Source organism: Balaenoptera ricei, chromosome 17 (assembly GCF_028023285.1).
Source record: "Balaenoptera ricei isolate mBalRic1 chromosome 17, mBalRic1.hap2, whole genome shotgun sequence".
Taxonomy (NCBI): Eukaryota; Metazoa; Chordata; class Mammalia; order Artiodactyla; family Balaenopteridae; genus Balaenoptera; species Balaenoptera ricei.
In genome coordinates, this window is record NC_082655.1 from 931,448 (window position 1) to 941,112 (window position 9,665).

At 58.8% G+C, this 9,665-nt stretch overlaps 1 protein-coding gene across 1 annotated transcript; it reads left to right on the top strand.

The window, feature by feature from the left end:
* Positions 1–6,811: 6,811 nt before the first annotated feature.
* On the top strand, positions 6,812–8,349 carry CCDC166 (coiled-coil domain containing 166). Its single transcript, XM_059902443.1, has 2 exons — positions 6,812–7,252; positions 7,344–8,349. The coding sequence occupies exons 1-2, from the start codon at positions 6,812–6,814 to the stop codon at positions 8,238–8,240; spliced, it is 1,338 nt and encodes a 445-aa protein (XP_059758426.1). The 3' UTR covers positions 8,241–8,349.
* The last annotated feature ends 1,316 nt before the right edge of the window (positions 8,350–9,665 follow it).

The following is a 9,665-nucleotide window of genomic DNA, read 5'->3' on the forward strand; positions in this document are numbered from 1 at the left end:
AAATACACAGCAATAAAAACTATCCAAATTGAAACCCACAGGAAAAAAAACACCTCACTGACCTGTGGGACAGTGTCAACAAAAGGGGGGTGCAGAAAGTATGTTTGAGAAAGTAATGGCTGAAATTTTTGCAAATTTAAAGAAAAAATGATATATTCACAGATACAGGAATTTAAATGAAGCCCAAGTAGGAAAAACACAAAGGAACTCATAACTAAATTGCTGAAAAACAGTGATAAAGAAAAAATACTAAAAGTAACCAAAGAAATTTACATGCAGAGGAACAAAAATAAGCATAACTGCAGAGTTTTTATCAGAAAAAAAATTAAAGCCAGAAGAAAAAGCAATGACATCATTAATGTACTCAAAGGGAAAAAAATGTGAATCTAGAGTTCTTGAACCAGTCCCTAAAAATGTAGTGTATAGAAAGCATACAGAACAGATTACAAATGAGAAGCTGGGTACGGTTAAAGTGGAACCCAGTGTTAAAAAATTAGAAGAGTGGCCAAACAGAAGAGGCGATTCTTCAGGCTGGAAATGAACTAAATCTGGTGAGAAACATGGTACCGTGGAAACCACTGGAGCCTTTAGTGGAAAAGCCTCCTGCCAATGGAAATGGCTGATATAATCATCATTAAATGACTCGTGCATTGATGGGAAGAGGATGTAATTAAACGTTCTGTTATATTAAAAATGTTTTCATATTATTGACATCTTGTAATCAAGAAGACTGATACAGAACATAAAAAATAAACATAAAATTAGAAAACTAACACAGGAATTACTAGTGTCAGGAATGAAAGACTACATTCCTACCAAATCCTTCAAACATTGAAAATAAGGGTTTATTGTCAACAACCTCCCACCAATACATTTGATAACTTAGATGAGATGGCAAGTCCATTGAATGAGTGGGAGTATTCCCCAAATATAATCAATAATAAACATGAAGATAAACTGAAAAGCTCTATGCCCACAAGGACGGAGAGAACAGAAGGCCCACCGATGGAAATGGAGGAAGGACTGATAACCACTTGGGCCGAAAGGGATGACAGCTGGACTCACTACGGAGGGTCCGAGGTGAGGAGCGGGGCTGAGAGGCCAGGAAGGTCGGCACACTTGACTCGGAAGGCACAGCTGGGCGTTCCCCCAGCTGCAGGCAGCAGCAACGGCAAGTGGGAGCCTTAGTAAACTCAGTCGACAAGAGCGGGGCCTGGAGAGGGGGGCGCGGAGCAGTCCAACGCAGCGGCTGAGGGCAGCGGGACCTCTGGCCTGTGGAGCAGCAGGGACGAGTGACAGCTAGCAGGCCAGCCCCTCTTCTCCCTGCCTTCCCCCAGGAATCCGCAGCCAAAGGAGGTCTCAACCCTGCCGTTCTGCCACCAAGAACGTGGCCCTAAGCAGAATTATCCCCAAATCAGTGAATTTCAGCAAAAATGGAATTCTGCAGCATGAACTTCATTACATTTACTTAATTATTAAATCAAATTTTCAGTGGACATTTGATTCATCCATTAGTTATTTTAAAATCTGCTATTATGTGTTTTCTCTTGGGGCCGTTATTTCTACCCAGTCCAACTTTCCCTTGTCCAAATATCCTTGCAGATATAAATTTTGTCAAGAGGTTTTTATTGTCTCATCAGTTGTCCGTTGACAGTCAGTTTTATTGCGTGCAGCTGTAACCTTCACCTTAGTTTTGAGTGCATTATTGACTCGGGGTACTTATTATGCATTGAGAAGAAGTGGACTGTGCCTTTAATTTTTAGCTGACCCGTGGGGAGATCATGTGCAGTTTGGGGGGCCTCATCCAGGAGGCCCAGAGTTAGGGGGAGCGGGCGTGTGGCAGGTCAAACCCCCCAGGTTGAACGATTTGGCCTAAACCTCCTGCTTCATCCATCACCAGCCTCCTTATGACCAGGAAGACCAACTCACAGGGATCCCACCTCCCAGACTGCAGAGTGTCACAGTCTGAGTGTGGGCCCTGCCCCTCCCTGTGTGTCACAGTCTGAGTGTGGGCCCTGCCCCTCCCTGTGTGTCACAGTCTGAGTGTGGGCCCTGCCCCTCCCTGTGTGTCACAGTCTGAGTGTGGGTCCTGCCCCTCCCTGTGTGTCACAGTCTGAGTGTGGGCCCCACCCCTCCCTTCCCCTCAGTGTCTAAGTCTGAGTAGATATCAGCTGTGTCCCCATGTGTGTCACAGTGTAGCCCATCGCCCACCCTGTTTCCGGTGCAGCCCCCGACCCTGTGGGGTGGACCTGCTGTGCTCCCCCGCACCTGGGCCGCCGAAGTTGGGCTCTCCTCTCTCCTGCTCCCAGCGTGGGCTATGGGCCCAGGTACCCCAGGTCACTCCGGGCACCTGCCTGCGCCCCTCCCAGGAGAGCACGTTGGGGCTGTAGCTGTGGTTGTCTCTAGATCATGTGCCCAGACTTGGAAACAGGGGGGCCCCCGAGGAGGCGCGCCCCCCCAGCTGGGCGCCTCGTCGTGGCTGTCTCTCAGGGGCATCTCTGAGCCAGCCCGTGGAGGGGGGCGCTGGCATCGCCACCGGGGCCTGCGCAGGGCTCTGGACTCTGGGCGTCCTTCTGTTTGTCATCCTCGTCCTCACGAACAGAGGTAGGTGAGCACCCCTGGGAGGGGGGGGCATGCAGACCAACCTGGACCACACCCCGAGGCCCAGCTGCCCCAGTCTGGCCACTCAGGGAGGACCAGGGAGCCGAACCCACAGGCCCCGAGCTCCAACGAAGCCTCTCCGGAAGCTGCGGCCCCGCTGACCCTGAGCAGGCCAGGGCCCGGGTCACCACGGCAGCATCACCGCAGAGCCCCAGCCGGCCCTCACGTGCTCCGCACATAACACGCACCCCGGGGCTCCCACCGGCTCCCACCTGCCTTGGCTCATGGGACTCGGGTGGTGGTGCCGCCGTGTCCCTCGCTGCACCGCGTGTCTGGAGAGGGCACTTCCTCCAGGGGCAGCCATGGCTGTGGGAACTGACGCACATCGTGGTCTGGATCTGGTCCTTCCACCTGGGGCTGACCGTGAGCCTGGTGTGGGTCTGGCACCGATTCCAAGGTACTTGGCTGTGGAGGGGCCGCCACTTGAGGAAGGGTCCTCTCTGAATGCCCAGCCCAGGGCCAGCTTAGGTTGGGGTGAGGGGAGGGGGTGGGGCAGGTCTGCAGGCAGCACGCAAGCTGGGATATAGGGGAGGGGACAGACTTGGGTCCTGCCCAGGGCACAGAGAACAGCCAGGTCTGGGCTTTCCAGGGCTTGACCTCAGCCAGAGGACGCACTGGATAGACAGGCTTTCCTGGACCTCACTCACATTCCTGCCCATCCTCCCCTTTGCCATGGTGATCGCCATCAGCGCTGCGCTTCTGATCAAGGGACAAGGTACTGGGGTGGGGCTGAGGCAGCCCTACTGCCAGGCCCCCAGGGTACCTTTGTCTAACCTCTGTTCAGCATCTGGCCGCCTCTGTGGGTCTCAGGCTCCCACCAGGGCTGAGCTCCAAGGACAGGGTCTCTGGCATCACCTGAACCCACCCCCACCTCCACAGGTCCACTTGGCCTTGGCAGGTGGAAGGGTCATAGGCACTGGCCATGTGGCCTCAGGCTGCCGTGGAGTGGGATCCAATAAACGCAGCTGGCTCCTCCCTTTGCCCCAGGGCACAGGGCAGGGACAGGAGAGGACTCAGCCAGAGAGGCAGCGGACACGGTGGGAAGAGCCCACCAAGGTCCAAGTCACAGACCCAGTGATTTCAGGAGTCCTTGGGCAACTCACTCTGTGCCTGTTTCTCTGTCTGTGAAATGGGAGCAGAGGCCGCTGAAGTGCTCACCCCCCGGGGTCAGACACACAGCCCAACCCCACTGGGACTCCTGAGAAGGGGCGCAAACCCCGAGTCTCCGGAGCTCAGCAGGGAGGGCTCCGAGGCAGAAGGAACCGCAAGCGAGGGCGGCAAGGTGTGCCCTCCGGCGGCCTGCCCAGGGCTGGGGGCAGGGCTGAGTAGCATCCCAGGAACAAGCCGGCGCGACATTCTGCCGCAGCCTTCAAGGTCCTCGCAGGCCCCTAGCGGAGCCCGCTGCGGGGAAGGGGCCGGGGTGGGAGGAGAAGGGGGACGGGAGGGGGGCAGCCTTGCCAGAAGCTGAGCAGACTGCTGGCCCTCTCCCTGCCGGTGTCTTTCCAGCTCGGTGTCCCTGCCAAGAGATGAGTGACCCTCCAGACGCCTCCCTGCCGGAGTCTGAGGGAAATGTAGCCTTGGCCCCGGGAGGGACAAAGACCCCCACGCCATTCACGAAGGGAGGGGGGAAGGACCCCAAGGGTGGGGAGAAGCATCAAGAGTAACACTTGGCTTTGAATCTGGGCCCTTGGAGGTGAGTTCCGTCTCCCGTGGGCGGCGGTGGGACCTGGTGGACACCAGGCACCGCTTTCCCAACAGAGAAAGCCACCAGACGTCCGGAGTGGCGGGCATCTCAGCCCGCTTGCAGGCCGGGCGCCCCCCTCTTCCCTGGGAGAGGGGCTGCCCTCGGAGACACCCACGCGCCCCGTGGCTGTCGGCGGGGAGCGAGCCCGAGGAAACGGAGGGGACAAGGTCCCGTTCCGCCCCTAATCGCCGCGGGGCAGAGGCAAAGTGCAGCGTCTGCGGCCGGGCTGGGCTGGGAGCGCAGAGGCGGACGCTTGCGGCTGGTGGCGGGGGTGGGGGGGGAGGTGGGGGTGCGGACCGGGCCGGGGGCGAGGGGCCGGGAGGGAGCCGAGCCCGGGTTGGGCGTGGTTTGGAGGTCTTCCGGGCAGGACCGGGGCTGGGGGCGGGGCGGGGGCGCGGCTTCCCTCAGGGCTCCACCTTCGATTCCATCCGGATTGCGTAATCGGGAATTGCAGCGCCGGGAAGAACCCGGTCTCGAGGAATCCGGAGACAGAGGAGAACGAAACGCTCGCCACACCTCTTCTGGGAGGAGGCGTTTATGAGCTTTAACGCGGGGACACATCGCCGGGGAATCGGGAGGCCCGGACGACTTAAAATTTAAAAACCTCTGCCCATCGGTTGCCTTGCTTCGAAACAGAAATTAAAAGACCCAGGTCGACCTAGACACTCCCGCGACAGATGTGTGCGGCGCAGAAGCCCGGGAGGGGCAGGGGCGGCCCACGGTGCGGTGTGGTCTGGGAAGGAACAGGGTCCGAGACTGCGGAGGACCGGCCGGGCCTTGAGAGCAGGCCCCGACCTCTCGCAGTCTGTTTCGCAATCTGTCAGATAGGGACAGTGGCCCCAGGAGGGCCTGAGGGTGGCGAGGTGGAGAGCGTTGGTGGCTGCCCCGGCAGACAGAGAGACCCTGTCTGGAATGCCAGGCCAGGAGAAGGAGCGGTACCAAATGGTCCCAAATGGGACTACGGGATCATGGCTGATTCTTCCCCTGCTTCTACTTGGGCTTTGCCCTATTTTCTGTAAGAAGCCCACGTCATTTAAGGCCAACACTCAGATGCTGTTTTAGGAGTTTATGATTCAGCGTTTCTTTAAAATTGTTTAATGTGAAAACAAATGGAAATTCTGCATTGTCCTGAAGTTTATGTCATTTTATTTTTATTTACAAGATACATTTTTATAAGGAGGAAAATGCCTCAAATGTGTTCCTAATTTTAAGAGGCTCTGCCACATCTTCGGTGCAGGTGTAGCTAGCTAGACCAAGTCCAGCCAGACCTCCTAAGATAGTTTTCAACACAAGCCTTCCCACACATGTGGTTTCCTAAACCGTGCTCCTCACAAAGTTACAAGTCAACAATTCTTGAATCTGTCCATATTGCAGCAAATGTGGACAGACCTGGATAGAAACCCAACTATATGATGACAGGACCGAAATAGGTATAGATTTAAGTTACTTGTCAAAGGCATCAGACAGGATGGGAGGCTGGACCAGCCATACTGGCCGGCTGGGAAGCGAAGCCGATCAAGCCCAGGTCGCTGGGGTGAACTGAACAGGTGCCTCACGGGCAGGCTTAGAAGCCTCAGAGAGGAAATCCCAGAGAGAAACTCGCTGGACTAGGGGATGGCATCCGAATGGGCTTGACCTTCCCAGTCACCCTAACTCCCATGAGGGCTCCAGAAGGAGAAAAAGGAATCACAAAGTGCTTCGAGGAAAACTAGGGTTCCCGGAGCGATGAAAAGCTGTGGGGAAGCGCTCTGTCCTGACAAGATATACGGGGATTTCACACGTGTGTGTGTGTGTGTGTGTGTGTGTGTGTTTGCGCGTGTGGTGGAGGAGGCCAGGAACTTGGCGAAGCCTCTCCCCATATGGGGACACCTGGGGGAAAAGCCCGCCGGTGGAGAGGCTTCAAAGGGCCCAAGTCTGGCACGTGGAGAGTGGGGGCTACTCCGGCTGCTGCTGGGTGTGTTAGATTCGGAAGCCAGCCCAGCATCGTCCTCCGGGGAAAGCCGAAGTGCTGCCCGTCTGGGGTCCGACCTCTGCCGGACGCGCACACAGGCCGTCACACACAGACTTCGAGTGAGGGAGTTGTGGGGAACGGAGGAAGGGGAGTCGGGCCGTTGCGCAAGCAATGGGGCGGGAGTTGCGGAGGGCGACTAAGTTCTGTTTCCAGGGAGACCGTTCGGGCTGACCGCCAACACAGCTAAAGGTGGACAAACCCCGACGCACGGCCAAGGTCTGAAAGGAGCCCCCTAGTAAAGGTTGGCGACGATGCCCTGACCCTTGATTGACCCCAAACTCCTGATTCTGCCTCTCCCAACCTCGTGACCCTGAGACGCGTCGAACCCCGCCAGAATCTTCGGGCTGGTCGACGGAAAGGGCTGAGCTGGAGGAGCGGGCTGGAGGCCTCGACCCATGGTGCCCAAGAGGAAGCGCGGGCCGAGCGCCGGGCGCCGGTCTGGCGCGGCGGGAGAGGGCACTGAGCCGCCGCTGTCGGAGAGCGCTCAGTCCTTGCAGCGAAAATACAAACTGCTCTCGGAGCAGCTGGACGCCTGCGAGGAGCGCGTCGACCAGGCGCTGCAGGAGAACGCCTTCCTGGAGTGCGAGGCGCAGCGCCTGCGCGAGGAGAGCCGGCTCTACGCCAGCTACGTGAGCACGCGCGCGCAGCGCTGCGCCAACGCCATCGTCCGGCTGGAGGAGCAGAACCGCGCGGACCTGACGCAGATCCACCTGCAGCGCGCAGAGCTGGCGTCGCTCTACCGCGGGCGTGAGGAGGGGGTGCGCGCGCAGTTGCTGGAGATGGAGGCGCGCGCGGCGCAGGTGGCGCGACAGGTGCAGGAGCTGCAGCCCTACAAGGCCAGTGCGCGCCCCCGCGGGAGGGCCGGGCGCGGGCAGGGCGAGGTGGGTGCACGCCGCGGCCCGGCGCTAACCCGCGGCCCCGCCGCAGGAGCTGCAGCTGGAGCAGCTGGCCCGGATTCGGGCGCTGGAGCGCGAGCTGCTGCGTATGCGCGTGGAGCACATGCAGCTGCTCCACCGCGAGAAGCGGCGTTTCCTGGAGGACAAAGCAGCCTTCGAGCGCGAGGCGCGCCAGCGCGTGCAGTCCCTGGCGCGGCGCGCGGAGCGGGAGGCGGCGCGCGTGCTCATCGCGCACACACAGGCCATCAGAGGGGACAATGGGCGCCTGCGGCAGGAGCTGCTGCGGCTGCTCCGCCGGGCCCAGGTGCTGCACGAAACGCGGCGCCAGTTGCTGGAGCAGCGTGAGCAGCTGCGGCGCGAGCACGAGGACATGCGGGACCTGGCGCGCGTGCACAGCTGGCTAGGCCGGGGCCCCGAGGGCCCGCCGCTTTGGCAACCGCCGCTGGCCTCCTCGCACCCCGAGTCCTTCGCCTCCACCACGATCCAGTCGCGCGCGACCTCCCGGGTCGCATCAGTCTCGGCCTCCCGGAACCCGTCTCAGGTCTCGTGGCGTGCGGCCTCTTGGGCCCCATCGTTGCTGTCGAAGCTCGCGGTTCCCTGGGTCCCGTCATTGGTCCCATCGCGTGTTGGCTCCAGGGTCCTGTCGCTGGCCCCTTCGAAGGCGGGATCACGGGTCCCATGCCAGGACCCATCGCGCGGGAGCTCCAGGGTCCCGTCCTTGACCCTCTCGCGCCCAGGCTCCCGAGTCCCGTCCCTGACCCCGTCACGCCTGGATTCCTGGGCCCCTTCTCGGTCCTCATTGTGTGCCGCCTCACAGAACACCGCCCTCTCTGGGAAGTCCGTCCCCGGGTCGGGCTCTTCCCGTCTCCCAGTCGAAGGAGACCGTGAATGTGACGCTGCAGGCGAAGGCGCCTTGGGGAGATCCTGAACCTACCTGGAGGAAGGCCAATGAGGCCAGACGGTGCGGGGGAGACGGGGGTGCGCAGGACGCGGATTTGGTGAGTGGATTATCAATAAAGGTGTGACCCCCTCCACCCCTCTCCGCTCTGGCGCCGCCTGCTTCGCTGTCTAGCATTTCCGGCCGGCACAGGGACCACTCATTATGGCTCCCAGTTTCCAAGCTGCAAGGTAGCTTGATCGTCCTGTGCCCCGTGTGTCTGCCAGGGTTGAGCATCCCTCAACCCCACAGCTGACCTCTGGCTCCTCTGGCAGGGGCAGAGGGAGTCGGCCACGTCATCGTTCTGCCCATGAGGGCTGACAGTCTGGTGGCAGAGATGGACATCACGGGCATAGACAGGTAGTATGAGAGCAGGAAGGGAGTCTGGCGGGCCAGGGAGGAGGTGGTCCACTGCGTGTGGCGGCCAGGAAGGCCAGCGTGGTTTGAGCTGCTCAAGAGAGCCATTGGGGGGGGGGGGGCGTGGGCTTTGTTCTGGCGCCATGGGGAGCCACGGGCGTTTTTATGTTTAACCTATTGGCTTTTTGTGTTTTTGTTTGTTTGTTTTTGCCACGCCCTGCGGCTTGTGGGATCCTAGTTCCCCGACCAGGGATTGAACCCGGGCCCTGGCAGTGAAAGGCCTAACCACTGGACCTCCAGGGAGTTCCGGGGGGGAGGGTAATTTTAAATTTTGATTTAGCTGTCAGTCCAAGCACACGGAGGCCGGTTAGTACGCTCTCCCTCACCTGTGGTTTGCATTCATCAACGGCTGCACTGGGGAGGTGGAGCGTGGAGGAGACCAGGGTGGACGCGCCACCGTGGCCCATGGACCTGGGCCCTGTGGAGTGAGGAGTTCAGACCACAGCTTTCAAACAGAGCCCCCCCAGCCCCCACCAACCTTGCCGTGGAAATTTAGTTAAATGTTCTGGTTCTGGGTTGGAAGTGCTGGTGGGCGGCTGGCAGCATCAAACACAAATTCTCTGAGAAGAGTTCACTTGAGGGACTTCCCTGGTGGCGCAGTGGTTAAGAATCCGCCTGCCAATGGAGGGGACACCGGTCAGAGCCCTGGTCCGGGAAGATCCCACATGCCGCGGAGCAACTAAGCCTGTGCGCCACAACTACTGAGCCCGTGTGCCACAACTACTGAAGTCTGCGCGCCTAGAGCCTGTGCTCCGCAACAAGGGAAGCCACCGTAACAAGAAGCCCGTGCACTGCAACGAAGAGTAGCCCCACTCGCCCCAACTAGAGAAAGCCCATGTGCAGCAACGAAGACCTAACGCAGCCAAAAAATAAATAAATAAATCTATTAAAAAAATATGAAATCTTGTTACCAATAGGTTCTTTTTTTTTTTTTTTTTTTTTTTTACTCTATTGCGGTGTGTGGGCTTCTCATTGCAGTGGCTTCTCTTGTTGCGGAGC